The sequence below is a fragment of the Poecilia mexicana genome, unplaced genomic scaffold (assembly GCF_051168715.1).
Source record: "Poecilia mexicana isolate PSO_F unplaced genomic scaffold, ASM5116871v1 scaffold_17, whole genome shotgun sequence".
NCBI classification, from domain to species: Eukaryota; Metazoa; Chordata; class Actinopteri; order Cyprinodontiformes; family Poeciliidae; genus Poecilia; species Poecilia mexicana.
The window spans coordinates 9944721-9963419 of record NW_028263386.1 but is presented as its reverse complement, the minus strand read 5'-3'; the positions used below and the strand labels follow the sequence as shown (position 1 = coordinate 9963419).

Sequence of the window (18699 nt, the reverse complement as noted above, 5' to 3'; positions counted from 1 at the left end):
GTTAATGTCAAGTTGTCATAACAAAGACATTTTGAATAATGTCAACTTTGTATTAAAAGTGTCATTATTTACCGAATGACACTTTATGACAACAGTCATAAATATTCATGAAGGCTTATTCATGTTCATGACAGGTGTTATGTCATGTTTATGAAAGTGTTATGACAGTCTTATTCAACCCCCTTCAAATAAAGTGTTACCATTATATGTATATGTGACCATTTTTATGTTTGTATATGCTGTTGTTTTGAAAGGCCAAAGACTTTAGAGGATATGTTTGTAATTTACTGTAAACAAATATTTCCTGTTTAATAGGGATAAACACATACAACCATATCCAATAAGTTAGAATATTATCAAAATATTTATTTAAGTACCTCAATTCACCAAGCAAAACACATATAGATTGTATGCATTAGAGCATATTTACATAAAGTTTCTGGTGGGATTTTCCAAATTAAGAAAATGCTCTCTTAGACCCAAAATAAGACAAAGAAAATGAGTTCATAGTTTTTAAACAAAGCAATATTAATGTTTATTTCACAATGTTTTCCTGCAGTATATCATGTTGTTGGATTTAATACCTCAATAAATAGAATTAGTTACTAGTGTTTGTGTCATTTGTAGTATTTGTTATGTTTAACCTGAAATTTAAAGAAATATCTTTAACTAGTCCGACATGTTTGTATTTTTAGGCTTGTGAATAGAATGGTTTGTCTCACCTTTTTACATATGTGGAAAATCTTTACGTCTGAATGAGTGTTTGCTTCCCTCAGCCCGTCAGACACCAAACATGCATCTTACAGGAACAAAAGGAAAGCCAGTCTGCTCTTTGCTGGTAATGCAACTAAAAAACACATTTAGAAAACAGCGTTGAAACAACAGACGAGAGGAAAACGCTGCCCCTTACTTTTATTAGACCATCATTAACTCTTCCTGCTGCTAATCTCTGCTCCTGATTCAATCAGTATACAGCTTGTTATTCTGTGCAGCAGCTCCTAATGAACTTTCTGCAATTTGGCTCCTGATTAACACCTAAATCATCTGATTAACCACTTTATAATCAGGAATCATCAACCACAGATTTATCCGTCCAGAACTTTTTTTCCCCCAGTTATTTCTTTTCAGAGGAGCTTTTGAAACCATGGTTCATTTACTTTTTAATTCACAATTGTGCACAACTTACTGTTAATCTATTATATAAAATAAATACAAGCTAAAACATTCTAGTTTTATGAGCTTATTTTAATATTTGTGGCCTGGTATCTGCTTGCTTTAGCAGCCTGACACTGTTTAAGAGGATTTCCAGTCTTCTCTTTGCAGTATTTAAGCTGGAAGAGCTCCTCTTTGTATGTCTGAGGAGTTTACGTTCTTCTCTATGGGGGTAAGTGCCACGTCTGAGCTGTGTACCCCATGATCCAGGCTTTACTCCCACTCAGCCCAGGCCCGCTCACCGTGGAAAGCCCACAGAGCTGCTCAGACTGAGTCAATAGTGAGCAAGCGTGGTCTGTAAGTTTCATCTAATTAAATCTACATTTTCATGTATAATTGTGTGCCTCTACGAAGCCTCTGTAGGTTGAGTTATTGAAGGGAAATATGGATGTTTATGCTGGTGTGTGAGAGAGAGAGCGCACTCTGCACACCGCTGCTGAAAAACCACCACGATGCATCCTGGAGAGCATCATTCATCGCAGCTCTTCGCCACCTGCGTGGCCTCTGACAGCTCCCCCTCCCTATTATGCTGAACAATGAAAACTGCCACAACAATATAGCAGAAATTTATGCAAACATAAAGCAAAAAACAACTGTGTCCTGTTTTGTTTGTGCAATCCAGACAGCAAAAGTGTTAGAAAGACAGGTGCACGAGTCGCTGCACTGAAGAAAAATGGTGTATTTTAGACAGATATGCATTATCTTTTCCTCTCTACGCAAACATCTCTAAATGCGAATCAATAATTAAACTTCATCATCTATTAAACTTGCAGCTTCCTATTATAAGTAAACTTTTGGTATATATTTATTATTTATTTTTATTTTTGCAATTGATTTGGTGTTACTTTTTCTCAAAAGTGCAGTGCTGAATGTTTATAAAACAAGGTTATATTCACTTTGTCTGCAAGCTCAGGTACAGTTAAACTCAAAATTACTGAAGATTTCATTTTTAAATAACTTTCATTCAACTAAAAATGTTTATTTGCCAACAGGAAATGGTGCTCGTATGTCTCAAAAGAAAATAAAACAATGTCAAAAGAGCATCAGTCAAAAAAAGACATATTTACTTTTTACTGATGTAAGTTTAAAAAAAAATTATTCCAACCAAAACCTGCAAGAGGTGTGTAAATAATCTTGACTTTAACTATAAATTATTTTCAATACATAGTCTTTTTTTTCTTTCTTTTTTTACCTTAAAGTAAAAGGCCAACAGGAATCTGACAAGAGTTCTTGGCTACAAACAAAAAGTAAATGAGACAGTAAATTGGTCAGCATGAACACATTGTTTTAAAAGTCAATAATGAAAAAAATAAAATAAAAATCAGCAGTTAGTGGCAACAAAATCACAGCAAGCTTTATGAGTTAATTTCTGAGATTCTATATTTTAACTGTTTTGAAACAGAATTTTTACTTTCAAAACAGATTTGTATTCTCTTGTGCAAATCGTTTAATTGAAGACTGTTCCAAGTAGCACAATTTACTGCTTAGGTATCCATAGTTGATATTCTGCAGTTTGATACACTTTCCACAAAGGTTTTATATCAGTCAGCAAAAACAAAACTGGCATCTGGTCGAGGTGAATAAACCCAGGAAAACGCTTCACGTTAATTTGTCTCTAAATCAACAGAGATCACATGTTTTCCTGACTCTAACAGGACTAATGAGATCCTTCATGTTTGCAGTTTGAGAGACGAATAGAGCAATCAGTATCATGTGTTTTCACTGAAAAAAAAAACAGCTGTTTCCTTCTAATAAAATTAATCTACTCCACTGAGGCTTGCCCAATAAGAGATGTGTCTGATTAAAAAAGGCAAAATGTTTTAGCAAATATTTTTCCAGATGAACATAAAGCATTCTCATATCAGATTATGTACTTTAATCAGCAAGCAAACAGCTGAGATTACTCTATTCATTACAACTGCAATAAAATATTAAAACTCTTCTCTGTAGAAATAAAGAGAAAAAAAATCTGCAATCCTTTCTCTTCTTCCACCAGCAACGGCGCCATCTTGTGTTGCTTTCCCGCCGCAGCCTCAGAGCGTTTTGTCACATCCCTGCTGCCTGCTGGGGATCATCCTGGTCACGTCGATGTTGTTGGTGGCGAAGGTCTCCCTGGCCTTCTCCACGGTGGCGTCCGGCAGGCTGCGGGTGCGGCCCAGGATCCAGGCGAAGTCCACGTGGAAGAGCCTGAGGACGTCCGTGCAGGAGTACACCAGGGCAAAGTTCACATAGTCAGTGGACAGGATCCAGTAAGGGGAGTAAGGGAGGACTGCGTCGAATAGACAGAGAGTAAAAGTCAAAGGTCAGAACATAAGCAAGAGGTGATTATTTTTACTCCGATGTATTCCCGCTGACCGTAGGAGTAGGTTATTCCCAGTTTAGCTGGATTCTTTGGGTCCTCTATCACTCCGGTCCCCACGATTTTCCTCACCTCTCCTTTTCTGACACACACAAACACACACAGAGAGTTTTTACGCAGCGCTAAACGGTGCCAACAAGCGCCTCCTGACACATTTCCACAAGGTTCCCGCTCGCAGTGACTCACAGTATTTCCGAGCTGACCACTCGAATGGAGTTGTCCGTCGTCAGAGTGAAATTGGTCTCGATGCAGCGGCCCTTCTCAAACTGGGCCGGCAGCTTGGCAATTTCAAACCATCTCCCCATGAACTGCGAGGGCCAGGGACACACGGGTTCAGAGGCAATTTAGAGCGACGTGAGAGGAGACTATGAATAAATCTACATACTGTAATGGGTTTACAGAAACATGCGACAGGTTAGCTTTCAGGCCCGCTCTGTATCTGCAGTGGAAAGTCATTAAGTATCCTGCACTCTCGGTTTTTTTTCCCCTCAAGGACAATATAGTAGAGAATATCTTAGTGAGTCTGCACTTAAAGCATCACTTTATGTTTTATTTCAGTTGAATAGTAGTTTGTGCAGTCTTTGAGAACGGATAAAATGATGAGATGTTGCTTCTTTGTGATAAAATAGGAGAAATGCATGAACTATTTTTGATTTTGAAATACTGCATATTCATTTTTCAATGTATTCCATCTCATTTAATGTCATTTTAACACACAACCCTTTACCACAGTGAGATTTTATTATTTTTAACAGCTGCAGATAAATGCATTCCCGGCGTTTTGTAATGTGAAGCATGACTTGTAAAATTTTAACATGTAATAATAATAATTTCTCAGTTTAGACAGCGAGTAGATTTGCAGAAACACTTTAAATTCACTTTTTCAAAAAGGTTTTAAAAATATTAACACCACTAATATTTGCTCTATTGTAAAATTATTTTTAAAAGACACCAGGATAGAGTTTTACAATATTTTTAATGATGTTTATTTCTAATGTTTGGTAAGAAAAATAAAAGAAAAAGCTGTTGAAACTTTTTTAAAATCGGGTCATTCAAAGACATTTTGGACTCATCCTCTGTTACCTGTTTAAGGATGAAGGCAGGCTGGACTTCTGGTTCTGGACACGGACCCCAGTGGGGAACCTGAGCCCGAATGATGGGGATTACAAGCACAAGAATCGAAGCCAGAAACACCCTCATGGTAAGAGCAGGCTGCGTTACCATGCAGAAAAACAGCAAAAGCTGCTGTTATGGTCATTACACATTTTAAAATCAGTAAAGGATTGTTTAAGTTGGTCAGAGGAAGTAAATTTATCTTACCGGTTTTGTTCTTCTTTGTGGGTCCGTGTTCTCTCCTCAGAGATCTCAGGGTTTGACTCAGAGAAGTTGCTCTCCACAAAGTTTTTGCACGTCTCTGAAATCAATGAGATTCTTTGTCTTTCTCCAGTTTTATTACCGGCGCAAAGTCGGTTATTACCAAATTAGAGTCATGGGTGACGCTCCGGCTGGAATGTCACAAAGTTATCAGAAGAGATGAGAACTTGTGCTTTTTTTTGTTCTCATTTTTCAGATTTTTCCACTGATTTACCTACAGTCAGAAGTGTGCATACCCCAGGTTTCTTTCAATTATTTCAAAGATTTTTTTCCATATTCAATGTGAGGTATATTCAAATTCAAAAATACTTTTTTAATCCCAAAGGGAAATTAAGTGTTGTTATAACTCGTTAATTTAGATTCTTCAAAGAGTTATTGAAGATCATGATGGCTGATGGCATTTCTGCAGCAGTCTGTACTGCACTGAAGATGAAGATGAAGATGCCTCTGACTGAAAATGCTCTGCCTTCCTAAGACAGTTCTGTGAAGAGGATGGTCATATTCAATTCAACTGAAAAATAAATGTCAAAAATGTAAACCTTTTAGTAACGTGGTTGCTTTCGTGGTCACACACTTAAGATGCACTTTTTAAAATTCAAGTTTAACATTTATTCCTCTTCAGTTCAGTAGTCTGAAATTGAGTTTACTCACATCTCCCCATCTACATGGATTTTGTGCAGCAAACTACAGAGACCAGGTTAAAAACTTTAAAAAATTTCACAGGAAACCTTAGATACCATAAGAATGAGACGTGTTTGCTAGAACCTGAGTCAGTAACTTGACATTTCATTATCTGTAAGGTCCGGTTGCTGTTTGATAACACGAATACTCTAAAATAAACACTGTGATTTACATGCAGAAATCTATTAAACGTTGTCTGCTTCCAGACAAAGCCCTCCGGCAACAAACAAGGTTAAACTAAAGAAGAATAAAGATCAAAAGGCTCAATTTCCAGCTAATATATCCAGCTTGTATTTCAGGGAGGAATGACTTGTTAGCTGCAGCCAGACACATCAAAGCCCGGTTAAAACAGCAGCGGCTGCTTTCTGCCCGGGTGGAGGCAATGAGCTCGACTGGTCAGAAGATCAAGGAAAGAAGCGAGCGCACAGCCAAACGGGCTGCAGGATAATGAGGAAATATCAAAGAGCTGAGAAATATATTAAAGATGCAGCTTGCAAAGGTGGATTCGGAGGAGAGTTTTGGTCATTTTTAATCTTATTCGCAAGGCTGTGTGTTTGGATTTTCTTTTTTGTGCTGATATTCTGTCCCATGAGGTTTCATAAATTATGAAACTGCAGGGTTGTTTCACTTATGTTTCAGTATGTTTGTTTAAGAGTTCAATACGTTAGGAGGGAATTATGATTTTCCTGTCACCTTCATCCAGAGGCATACTTAGGGAGACCCTCTGTACCTATGATATTGTGGTTTGTGAATATGACAGTGCAAAGGGGCTCTGTTGTTCGGTTTCTGAAACAGTTTATTGCTTGAAATACTAAAATCAGGTTGAATTAATCATACACATACAACAGAACATATTTTACCTTTAGATTGTAAGATATGAAAATCTACTCTGTGTTTTTGTCCACTAGAGGGCAGCAGAGGAGCTTTAATGTGAAATGATCAGCGGACCTTTCGGGAAATTAAACAATATCGTCATATTGACTTTTCGTGAGGCACTTGTTTCCAATTTTCATCCAAAAAGAAAATTTTCAAACCTTAAAAAAACAGAATTTTATCTTCTAGCCTTTAATTGAAGGCATAAAAGTTTGTTTCATTGACCAAAAATAAATAAATAAAACTTAGATTTGGGTTCAGCAAAATGTTGCTGGTTCACATTTCAGCTCCACACCTAATAGAAAATGTTGTGTAACGGCTGCGGTAAAGACTCACATGCCAGCGCGTATGCAGCCGTGCTGCTGCTGATGTCCCTGCAGCTGTGCACACATATACAAACTGTGCATTACCACAGAGGGAGGACGGAAAACCCTGAAAGTGAACAGGGACACGTGCATAGAGCTTGAGAATGTTTCCTGCTGCTGAGGAATGACTGAGGTCAAAACCTCGAGGACGATCTGTCTCCTAAACTGAACCGACCGCTCTGATGGTTATTGGTTAAGATTAAGACGAAAAATGCTAAAACAGAAGTGAGAGCGGAGGTCTGTTAAATGCCAAGAAATAAAAATGTGTTTTACGAAGACTTTTAAAAGTGGACAAATAAAGGGGCGCTTCTAATGCAAAAGAAATGACTTCATAGAAGTGCTATAGCTGCATTTTTAAGGGGAAAGCTTGCAAGGCTGCAAACACCGTCTCCTCTGTGTTGTACAGGAGCTGCAGCATCGGATTTTATGTTGCTGTGCATCACAAACTAAATGGCACTATGAGGAAAAACCATTATCATGAAGTTACAAACTGACAATGACTCTAGACAACAAGATCCGTGTTTTGGATTTATCACCATCTGCAATTCTAGGTATTAGTGTAAAAGAGTTTTGGAGCAAAGACATCCCAGAAACCAGAACCAGTTACACCAGTTCAGCCAGCGGGGATGGGCCAAAATCCCAGCAAACCTTTGTGAACAGCGTTTTTCAGCTAAAACAAAAGAAACACATGCAAACCTCTGAATTAAAATGAACATTTAGGGAGGTTTTGGCCAACTGATGGTGCCCGTTATTGAGCTCTGTTGCTTTGGTTATGAGTATTGAGTGTTTTGTTTTTTGGGGGGGATTGACTTTGGGGATCTGAGATGCGAAGGAGGGTTGAGTTTGTTGTTTAGTTTTATGTTAAATTTAATTTTTCTCCTTTTAGTTGAAAAAGCAACAAAAGCAGGGCTGAAACTTGTGCATCGCAATTGTTTTTAATAGATTTTTTTATGCACTATTTTGTCAGTATTATATTGGTAAGTGTATTTATAGGTGTATATGTATAATAAGAATTATATATTGTAATTTTTTTTTTATTGGCTCTAAACATATTTTAAAAAAATTTAATAATAACTGACCTAAAGCAGGAAACGCTTAGTTTGATTTAATTAATTAATTGATTTTTTTTATTTTTTGTACCCTTTTAGCTATGCTGCTGACATAACTGTCTTTCTTTATTTGAGACAAAATCAAAATAATTCTTTAGAAAACATGTTGTTAGTTTTAGATTAGGATGTGTCCAACAAGAGTAAATTATTTAACAAGCTTAATCTCAACAGATTTGTGTTATCTAAGTTTATTTACCTTGAAGCCAGTCAGTCATGTGTCCCAGTTGTGTAACGTCTCGTTCGTTATCCATTAACTGCAAAGCATTTCGCGTTATGGTTAAAACCCGTCCACCAACACAAAAAGCCTTTTGGGTCTGGATGTTTTCAAAGCAGAAGGTCAGGCCTACGGTGAAATTTCCTTTCAGTTCAATAAATATGTTGAACATGCAGCTGGAAGATTTTATCATCATTTTAAAACTTTCCACTTTCCTCTTGAAGCCTAACGAAGCAGCATTGATTTTTAGAAGAAATATCTGTCTCTATTTTATTTTAGAGCAAAGTTTTGTTTCAGTTTCATCAACAAAAAATAAAAATAAAAAATACTTGAACTAGTATAGAAACAGTCATGTTAATTTTCAGATATAGTCCCAATCTAGTGCAAAAGCAGCAGGGAAGAACAGATGAACAGTGTTTTGTAGATTTTAAAAACAAAACCTGCTACATGGACTGATGCCCAGCCCTGCAGGTTTCTTTGTTTTTGGGTTAAATACTTGAAAGTCAAACCATTTTTACTTAAAGTTTTATCAACTTTCAGTTGATAAATAAATTATGAAGTTAAAACTTAATAATTTAGTGGACTGGATGTAAACCTTGTCAGGAGAAAGCCTTTTCCATAAGTTTCAATAAACCACCGAAGATTAAAAGGTAATAATGGAATAAAATCATTGTTGTGTGTTTTGGTTTTGGATATATTTGATTTCATCAACATGCTTTTTTATGTGTAATGTCATGACATCATGACAAATCTTGTCTGTAAAATGTTTCAAAGTTGAAATGTATTTTTACATTGGAGATTTTTACTTTTATGACAAGAACTGTGCTAACTTTATTTCAGGTTATGACGCAAACAGGCAGTCAAATTTAACTTTATAAAAACATTCCCTAAAATGTATGTAACCAAACTTTGTGGAGCTGAATATCTTTGGTCAGTCTGTTTCATTTGAGCAGGTCCCAGCTCCCACTTCACCAAACCACAAGGAGGGGCTGAAGACGGGAGACGTTCGGGTCTTTAAAAGCCTCCAGAAACGGAATGTGGTCACTCCTGCTGGTTTCACACAGGTGAGCAGGACACACCTTCCTGAAGCAGCTGGATTTTGACTCGTCTTCAGCTGTTGTTTTCTGTTTTACTCTCTGCAGACTGAGGCGACAAGATGAACGCTGTGCAGATTCTTACTTTGACTATGCTGCTTGCTGCTGGAGGCGGCGCCCAGCTTTTCAAGTCTGGCAAATGTCCCGATCCTGCAGTCCAGCACAACTTTGATCCTGCCAGGGTGAGCAAAGTTTTATCTAATCTGGTAAAGTAACCAAAAAATTGTACTCAAGTAAGAGCAGCACTACTTGAATGTATTTTTTCTCAAGTAATAGCAGAAAGTAGCCAAGAAATGAAATAAAAAGTAAATAAGGCAATAATAAAATAAGGCAAAATAAATATTTTTCTAAATCAGTTTCTTTCAAAAAACAAACAAACAAGAAAAAGTCTAATAAGTGTCTTTATCTGGTGAATTTTTGGTTAAACCGTTTGTCCTTTGTTCAGTGAAGAGAATCCAAAAATTTTACTCAACTAATAGTAGCGATACTTCAAATTAAAATTACTGAAATAAAAGTCAACTATACCGACTACACAGCAAATTCAGAAGTGTCAGATTTCCAGTGCAAGTGTTGTATGTTAAAAATACAGTGTTAATTCAGTTAGTGTTAGTTTCCCTAACACTCACTAAAGAGTTCCAAAGAGTTAAACAAAAAGCAATCTAGTCCAGTGTTGATTTCCGAATTAACTCCAACAGTCTAACTCAACACTCAGTCTGGTGTTGACTTAGAAATCAACATCAGACAGTTCCTCACACAATTGTAACATATTTGTGACATCACTTCAGGGAAGGAGATACAGGTAGAATAAGGGTTGCAGTAGATCCCTGGCCTGGACCTACAAGAGACCCACATAGAATGAAAAATATACCTTCAGAAATCCAAATTTTCTTTATTACATCTGATGAAAACTTCAAAAACCTACTCTCTTCTGTTGAAGACTTTGACCCTCAGTAGATTTTATAGTAGGGTGCCTCATTGTTGACTCATGGTTGCAAAAAACCTTACCAGATTGACTGATTTTAGTGACATAGTGAGTGTAAAATATTAAATAAAATGTTGTGCCACATGACTGGCTTTTATTGTCACTCTTATATTTAACTTTATGACACACAAAACTACAATTGAATCGTCCTTATTGTCTCCAGGTGCATTCTGGGTAAAGCATGTCACCAACCTTTACATCAGTTACTTGGCAACAAATGGCAAACTAGCAGTGTTGTGGTACTCGAGATCGGTCTTGGTCTCGAGTCCGGTCTTAAGACCGTTTTCTGATGGTCTCGGTCTCGTCTCGGACTCGACCGCATTTGGTCTCGGTCTTGTCTCGGTCTCGGGCGCTGGTGACTCGGCATTTTATTTCAAGACCAGTCGAGACCGCAACTGTGAAAATATCACTAAACGTACAGCATACTGTCCAGTTTATTTGTTAACATCTTTGTTTTCAGCTGATGCAAACGCACCCATTAAAATCCAAGCAACTACATGTTTCTGTTACTCCCCCCTCCTGCTCCCCTCCCCACCTTTCACTCGCGCGCGGCGCTACTCCCTCCTCCCTCCTCCCCCTCCCCACCTTTCACTCGCACGCGGCGCTCCAGGACATGCGCAGTGGTTTTCTCTCAGCGGCAGAAAATGTTTGTCTAATCGTCAGTAATATAATAGCGCTGCATAAATAGTAAGAAATCCGATGGCCACAGCTAACTCAGCAGCGCTTCGCTTTCACAGACGATGGGGACAACGTCTAACTATTTTCGTCACTTAGAAAAGTAGCTCAAAGAAGGTAAGCTCCGTTAACGTGATGTTAGCAAAGCTAGCTGCAGAGACACATAAGCATTGTAATGAAAAAAAGTCACTCACTGTCTGAGTTATTGTGCGGAGATGTTGACTGTCTTGTCGCATATATAGGACAACGCTATGTCCAAAAGTCTCCAATATAGTGATGTGACATTCAGAAACAGTCGATTCTTCTCCACGGCTCTTTACTTATAGATAGGACTGGAGTGTCACTCACTGAGAGCCGTTGTTCTATCAGATTACCATACACTGTCAGAATAGCATACATGCAGTGAGTACCATGCCTGCGCATGCGCATTAAGAAGTCCGACCGTCAGAGGAGTTGTCAGTTCACCACATGCAACAAGTTATGACGAAAATAAGTCATTAAATTGTTTTCAATGATAACTATATAGATATACATGTGTTGTCATGGTTTCAAAGTGTATTTAAAGCAGGTCTGGCTGCAGCTGAAGTAAGCTACAACACACGCCCGTGTAAAACTCACTTAACCGCTAAATCAGGACGCCATACAACTGTTAATAACAAAGTGTATGACGATCTACGTCATGATTCTATGTTGCTAGCATACATGCAGTGAGTACCATGCCAACGCATGCGCCTTAAGAAGTTCGACCGTCAGTGGAGTTGTCAGTTGCTGACAACTCCACTGTCAGCAACAAGTTATGACGAAAATAAGTCATTAAATTGTTTATAATATGACATAATATGATAACTAGATAGATATACATGCGTTGTCATGGTTTCAAAGTGTATTTAAAGCAGGTCTGGCTGCAGCTGGATGCCATACAACTGTTAATAACTGTTAATAATGATCTACGTCATGATTCTATGTTGCTGATTAAATAAAATCATATGGTAATGACAGCGTATGCATGTCTGAGCTAAACGTACGACTATCTGACAACGTATGCTGATCCGACAGAACACCGTGAGTTTGTGCTAAGCATATGACGATCTGACCTGACAGAACACCCGTTCTTTGTTCTTGTAATGCTCTGTGTGCACTGCATCATTATTTTATTTAATTATGTACGTTGATATTTAAATTAACAAATAACTAAAACACAAGAAAGAAAGGGCATGCACTCTTTGATTGTTTTTGTTCAAAGTGGCAGCTGTAATGTCTGCCATGGTGTCAGACTACCTGGCTTCATGTACTGGGATAGAGAGTGAAAACAGACACGATGAGCGCCTTCTGTTTGGTTACTTCTTGCTTGTTGCTCCTTGGTCAGTGTTGGTAGTTGAGCGTTATTTACAGTCAGGGCATTGCCTCAATTGCTATGTTTAATGGTGCAGAGAGTGGTGGTTTCTTACATGAGCAATATGGGCAAATGCCCAGGGTGTTATGTTTTTAGGGATGGCACGAGACCATCACACATTTTAGCACAGAAATGGAATATTTAATATTGGTAAAATGTATTAAGTATTTAATATCTAGGTGTTTTTTATGGGAATATGGATCTTTCAGATTATTTTGAGAAGCAATTTTGATCATATTTTACATTTTATTGTATCATGTAGCGTGGACCGCTGGTCTTGGTCTTGACTCGGTCTCGACTTTCATCGGTCTTGGTCTTGACTTGGTCTCGGACCCTAAAAGTCTTGGTCTTGTCTCGGTCTCGATACACTCTGGTCTTGGTCTTGTCTTGGTCTCGGGTTAGGTGGTCTTGAACACAACACTGCAAACTAGCTAGAGCATTTCTACGGCTTACGTTAACATGTTTTGAATTTATGTTGTTTCATCATTAGTGACCAGTAGCCTGTTTCTGTTCTTCTCTTGGTTTGTTGTACTTCATGTCAGATGGACTTCAAAATGACAAAGTCGCTCTCTGTGGTGATGAGACTTGTTAGCTTCGCTGTTGCGGGCATGTCCATGTTGTAAAGTTAAATTATCATGAGCTTTATTATTTGGGCCCGGTCATTAGCCCCGCCCCCCGGCCGACGCCATCTTGTTCCGCTACTGCGTCACATGTTTGCCTGAGGAGCGGAGGCAGCAGTATGGCGTCTTGTCTGGAGTTTATTATAGCAAGGTAAGTTCCATGTTAAAATGATCATGTTTTTGACTATTTTTTATGGAGGCATTATTTTTCCGTTTACACAAGAGCATCGATTCATATACACAGTTCGCTTAATGTACGTTTATTTGTTTGGATATCACGGTTTATACGACTGTTTATTATCTTAACCGAACATTAAAACTGTCAGGAAAATCTGGAGGCCATTTGAGTTAACATTATTTAGCTGCGGAGTCGTTTTCTTTACATTTTTGGCTGTAGACTGGGAGCACAGCCACTCCCCTGCTTGATCTATGCCATAGGCGTCAAACTCCAGTCCTGGAGGGCCACTGTCCTGCAACATTTAGATGTGCCGCTGCTGCACCACACCTGAATACAATAATTAGATGATTAGCAGGACTCTGGAGAACATATCTACGCAATGAGGAGGCAATTGAGCCATTTGACTCTGGTTCTTTGTTCCTGTGGCACATCTAAAAGCTGCCAAAATGTTTTTTTATGTGTTAGTGTGTCATGTTGATGATGACTTCAACACATTTCTCCAGACAGGTTGGCATGACTTTTAATGCTGTCCAAAAAATTTTCTATAAGCTGACTAATTTCTTTAGTAATTATTTCTGACTTTTTTATGCTTTATCTTGTAAACCAGGTGGGCAGAGTAATTTAAATGAATATGATGGTGACACACACAGGTGAGTCTGATTAGTTTTGTTCACACTTCTTTTTAAAATATTTATTTATTATCCTAATGTTTCTGCTATATTTCCTGTTTTTCCTTACAGGCTGGAAGTCTTCCTCCGTCATGTTGGCGAAAACAAGAACAGCACCAAAGACACTTCACCTTCGGTGATCACAAGACCATCCATGGTCGCTTCCAATGAACTTTCAAAGCACACTTCACCTTCAGTGCAAAGTACCATGAATGTATGACCTTTGTTGTATATTGCTGTCAGTGCTGTTTGATGTTTTGAAATAAAAGTGATTATATACTGCAACTGGTGCTGGTGTTTTTGTAGCATCTAATGCGGCATCTAATGTCTTTTAAAATTAATTTGGGGATTATTGATGGTCAGTAGTTTCTGAGGGGAAAAAGTTTTAATTGCTCTAATGGCTTTTACTTGGTAGTAAATTGACAACAAAAAAAAAAGTGGGTAATGAGAGAAGGGGAGGACCGGGAAGCGAACCGCATTGAAAACTAGAGCCTCCATATGTGGGTTGTGCTTAAACGCCACTCTGATGATGTGAGACAAACTCAGAAGTCCTGTTTTGTAAATAAGCTAAATATTTTCTTTATGTTTGAAGTTTAATAACTGTGGTTCCTCTTCAGTATCTTGGTAAATGGTTTGAGATCCAGAAGCTGCCATCAACCTTCCAGAAAGGTCAATGTGCCACCAGCGACTACATCCTGCAGAGTCCTGGAGTCGTCAGAGTCTTCAACAGAGAGCTGCTGTGAGTTAAACTTCCTGCTTGTTTTTGAACATCGTCAGTCAAACAGTCCTGCGGCCTGTAATCCTGAACAGAACTGATTTACTTTTTTATTTTTAACCTGCAGTGACGATGGAACCGTCAGGTCTGCTTTTGGCACGGTTGAAGTGAAGGACCCTGCTGAGCCAGCCAAGCTGGAGGTCACCTTCTCTGATGGTAAACAATTTTCTTTCAGAAACGAGTGTATTTATTGAAGTTATTTAAAATCCTCCTGCTGCTGCAGTGATTCTTCTTCGGGGTTCGTACTGGCTTCTGTCCACCGACTACGACAGCTACGCTCTGGTCTACAGCTGCAAAAGCTACGGCCTGTTCCACGTGGAACTGGCCTGGATCCTGAGCAGGCAGCCCACTCTGCCCAAAGATATCACTGAGTACCTGCTCAGCATCCTGTCCTCCATCGGCGTCAGCGTGGACAAGATGGTCTCCACCATTCAGGACGAGTCCTACTGCAGTCCCATGTACCAGTGAGACGGAGTCGTGTTAAAAAAGCGTCTCTATGACGAGCCTCATCTTATTTAAAGAAATCTCTTCTACATGTTTGTGTTTTATTTTGTGGAAATAAAATTCCTGATTCCTGCATCCTAAAAAAGGCATTTTTTATTCATTATCTTGGTTCAGTGGTTGCATTTAACATTTAGTTCATATTATATTATATTATATTATATTTAAGACTTATTTTTATATCTTTAAGTCAAACTTATTTATTTGGCAATGAAAAATGACATTGCTGTAAATAATTGGCTATTTTTGTTTAAAGTTATCTTTGGAGAAATGGAAAATTTATCTTGCTAAAACCAAGTAAAAGGCTAAATAATGGTGAAAATTTAAAATGCAAAATATGTAAATTCTGTCAATAAATATAAAACATTATTACAAAAGTACAAGCATTAATTGAAATAACTAATCCTTCATTAGGATGGCAAAACATAAGTGGTCACATGGTAGGAATAGGAAAAAAAAACTTAAAGATTTTTAGCCAGTTTTCACCTGACATTGATTTAAAAATTAACGTCAGCAGAAATAACTTGCAGTTAATTAGATTTATTTTTATTTATTTGATGGCAGTAGAGTTTAAAGGTGAGATGTGCTTAAAAAATGTCTAATATATGTTTTAGAGTCAATTAAAATAAAAAATCCTGTCGCTTCTCAAGATGAACAAAATTCATCTGATGCTCACTGTTAGGAGAAAATCTTTAAACAGGCATTTTATTATCCTGAGGCTGGATTGTTTCACCATCACAGCATCTTGGAGTCAAATGTCCTTCAGGGAGTATTTAATGTAATAGGGCAGCTTGTTCATAAAACCTTAATGGAACAAATGACTACATGTGTCATGAAGTTTATTTAATAGAAAATACATTTTTGCAAATAAAATGCAGCCGTCAAACTTTATCCAGCATGCTACAGAAATATTTCTGTCGCTTTACACAAAATTTTCAGTCATTAATGATTCATTTAATGAACATAGCTTTATAAAGAAGAATTGGATCTAAAGATTTCATCTGTTTTATCCACACCGAGTTGAATGTACAGTTCTGCCAAAAGTATTTTCAACCTCACAAATTTTTTTTGGTGAAAATAATGCCTCAGATATTTTTCAGTATCAGGGAAAAATATCCAGAGTAAATACAAAACATGTCCATGTATGACTTTTAGTTGGCAAAGCTCAACATTACCTTTTATGTTCTGAAGCGACACTTTCAATTAAAAAAACCACAAGCCTAACAAAAATGTAGAACACCACTGAGACCCACATTGTTTGTTTTAGACACTCAAGTTTATTAAATTAAACTCAAATAAAGATTCTACATCAATAAACACAAACTCCACAATCTCAATCTACTGGTTCATGGGGCTGCAGTAATCTGCGTCCTGGTTGGTGACCAGCAGCTTGTCCACACTGACTCCGATGGACCGCAGGACGCCGTGCAGCTCCTCCAGCGTCTGGTCGGGCAGAGTGGGCTTCCTGCTCAGGATCCACACGAAGTCGGCGTGGAGCACGCCGAGGTCGGTGCAGCTGTAGACCAGAGCGTAGTTGTCGTAGTCTGTGGACAGGACCCAGTAAGGAGACGGAGGAGAGTCTGGAGGGGCAAAGAGACACAGCAGGCTGTGAGTAAACCTCCACCTGCAGCGGGAATAAAAAACAAGATTAAAAAGAGCGTGGAAACCAAACGAGGGCCTGTACTCTCAAAGAAGTAGACCAGCAGCTTGGCGGGCTCAGTGGGGTCGGGTTTGGCGATGCCGGTGATCACATCAATGGTCCCATTTGCACTGAAATTAAATACAATCTTAAAACAGTGTTTATAGATGCATCTGATCAAGTGAGAGTGAGTAAATCTCACAGCAGCTCCCTGTTGATGACTCCGACAACACCAGGACTCTCCAGGCTGTAGGTGGCGGTGCTGCACTGGCCGCTCTGGAACGTGTGGGGCATCCGCTGGATTTCAAACCATTTACCAAGATACTGCGACACAACAAGCAGATTCACAGTCAACACAAAGCCACAAACTGTTCTGCTGCTTCATCTAAAGGCTTTCTCACCCTGGCAGCATCAAAATTCTGCTGAACAGCAGCGCTGGGGCATCTGTCAGGCATGATGACCTGAGCGTTGGCCGCCAGGACGGACAGCAGAGTGAAGGAAAACACCTGGAGGAGCTTCATCTTTCTGCAAAACCTTAAAAAAGTAGAAAAGATTCTGAATTTTACCTAAATTTACACCAAAGGAGAATCGCCAGAGTAAAATCCAGGAGTAGATCTCAGTTGTTTCCTGCCTGTTCTACTGGGCACCAGTGACGTTCAGCGTTGTGTTGCTGTATTTATAGTGGAGGTCGACTGCTGACCCCAGGTCTGATCTGCATGTCACGTTTTGGTTTCATAAAGGTGTGAGATTTTTGGCACCTGTTCATGTCAAGATAGACGGATTCTTACCAAACACAGACCTTGGCTGCTAAACAAATATGTTTTCATTACTTTAGGTAACTGTATAGATTACAGAAATCTATAAGCATAGTTACATGTTTTGTTCCACGTGTGACAGCGGTGTATTATGGACCGTAATAGTTTTCACAGTTCTTTTATTGCATTTGTAATTTTTTTTTTCTTTTTTCATGCTTCTGTACAATTTTGTTAGATTTAAAGATAAAAATATTAATTTATCTAAGTGCATTTAATATGAGCAGGCAGATAATAAAACCTGGACTGTTTTCATTTTGGCAAATCTTTCATGTCCAATTAGAATAAGAATTACCAAAAAAGAAAAAAAAAAGCTAAATTAAATGGTAACAAGATAAGCTTTAGCTTTCAAAAAGGATATAAGAAAGATATTTCAAAAAGGATAATATGTATGTCCAAAAAGAAAACAAGATATATTTCTAGCTTATTAATAAGGAGATACATAATATGTGAAACTCTGCAATGAGAACATTATCAAAAGTGAGTCAGGAGCTAAAATATAATGTAAATATAATTTCCAAATTTTGTGTTTTGTAACAGAATTAAGGTAAAATAAATTAAAATTTGTCAAAAATATGAATATCATAACATTTTTAAAGATAAAAATCTTAAATATGATCAAACCTTTATGGCTCCTGTTGGAACAATATAGATATTTATATTATGATGTAGAATAGAAATGTTCCTTCTTCCCCCAATGTCTGGAAAGGTGTATAAGGTGTAAAGTAGCAGCTGAAGGTAAGTTAAAGGTAAGTTTGTGAATGCAAAGGTAAAAAAAAAATAATTGAAAAAAGCAATGAGAAATTGTATAATAAGGTCAAATTTATCACACTGTGCAGTTATCATAAATAGCATACTCAGAATAAAAGAAATGTTCTGCTGAGATGGCATTTTCAAGAAAAATGTTTACATTTATGCATGTAAATGAGTACGGTACATAAAAATATCAAATTATTTACAAGAGAAGAGGAGAGTGTGCAAAACAGGGATGTTTAAAAAAAATACCAGAAATGATATTTGAAATGAGAAACTTCAAATTACTGCAGGTATGAAAACATTCATTTGTTTGTTGGAAGAAGTTATTTTACAGAGTCAAGAAGGATCTCCTGTAACGCTACTTGGTGCACCTCGGACGCAGCGGTCTGTCACAGAAAATGCTCTGCAGCTCAGCAACA

General features: G+C 38.0%; 3 protein-coding genes across 3 annotated transcripts; 1 reads left to right on the top strand and 2 right to left on the bottom strand.

Annotated features, from left to right (window-relative positions):
* Positions 1-2170: 2170 nt before the first annotated feature.
* Positions 2171-4968, bottom strand: apoda.1 (apolipoprotein Da, duplicate 1). Its single transcript, XM_014984326.2, has 5 exons — positions 4892-4968; positions 4655-4783; positions 3758-3879; positions 3568-3653; positions 2171-3481 (listed from the first exon to the last, which is right to left on the bottom strand). Exons 2-5 carry the CDS (start codon positions 4769-4771, stop codon positions 3246-3248), a joined length of 561 nt encoding a protein of 186 aa, XP_014839812.1. The 5' UTR covers positions 4772-4783; positions 4892-4968; the 3' UTR covers positions 2171-3245.
* A 4375-nt stretch (positions 4969-9343) lies between these two features.
* On the top strand, positions 9344-15161 carry LOC106916196 (apolipoprotein D-like). The gene is made up of 4 exons (XM_014984323.2): positions 9344-9463; positions 14415-14536; positions 14640-14728; positions 14796-15161. Exons 1-4 carry the CDS (start codon positions 9344-9346, stop codon positions 15038-15040), a joined length of 576 nt encoding a protein of 191 aa, XP_014839809.2. The 3' UTR covers positions 15041-15161.
* A 1250-nt stretch (positions 15162-16411) lies between these two features.
* Positions 16412-17238, bottom strand: LOC106916197 (apolipoprotein D-like). Its single transcript, XM_014984325.2, has 4 exons — positions 17114-17238; positions 16915-17036; positions 16758-16843; positions 16412-16653 (listed from the first exon to the last, which is right to left on the bottom strand). The coding sequence occupies exons 1-4, from the start codon at positions 17231-17233 to the stop codon at positions 16412-16414; spliced, it is 570 nt and encodes a 189-aa protein (XP_014839811.1). The 5' UTR covers positions 17234-17238.
* Positions 17239-18699: the final 1461 nt, after the last annotated feature.

Excerpts from the sequence above, each read along its gene's own strand:
- apoda.1 (XM_014984326.2), bottom strand. The coding sequence starts at position 4,771 with ATGAGGGTGTTTCTGGCTTCGATTCTTGTGCTTGTAATCCCCATCATT. Across the intron at positions 3,654-3,757 it reads GTGGTCAGCTCGGAAATACT|AAAAGGAGAGGTGAGGAAAA; the intron begins GTGAGTCACTGC and ends TGTGTGTGTCAG. Across the intron at positions 3,482-3,567 it reads GGGAATAACCTACTCCTACG|TCCTCCCTTACTCCCCTTAC; the intron begins GTCAGCGGGAAT and ends TATTCGACGCAG.
- LOC106916196 (XM_014984323.2), top strand. The coding sequence starts at position 9,344 with ATGAACGCTGTGCAGATTCTTACTTTGACTATGCTGCTTGCTGCTGGA. Across the intron at positions 9,464-14,414 it reads ACAACTTTGATCCTGCCAGG|TATCTTGGTAAATGGTTTGA; the intron begins GTGAGCAAAGTT and ends GTTCCTCTTCAG. Across the intron at positions 14,729-14,795 it reads GGAGGTCACCTTCTCTGATG|TGATTCTTCTTCGGGGTTCG; the intron begins GTAAACAATTTT and ends CTGCTGCTGCAG.
- LOC106916197 (XM_014984325.2), bottom strand. The coding sequence starts at position 17,233 with ATGAAGCTCCTCCAGGTGTTTTCCTTCACTCTGCTGTCCGTCCTGGCG. Across the intron at positions 17,037-17,113 it reads AGAATTTTGATGCTGCCAGG|TATCTTGGTAAATGGTTTGA; the intron begins GTGAGAAAGCCT and ends GTTGTGTCGCAG. Across the intron at positions 16,844-16,914 it reads GTCATCAACAGGGAGCTGCT|TGCAAATGGGACCATTGATG; the intron begins GTGAGATTTACT and ends ATTTAATTTCAG.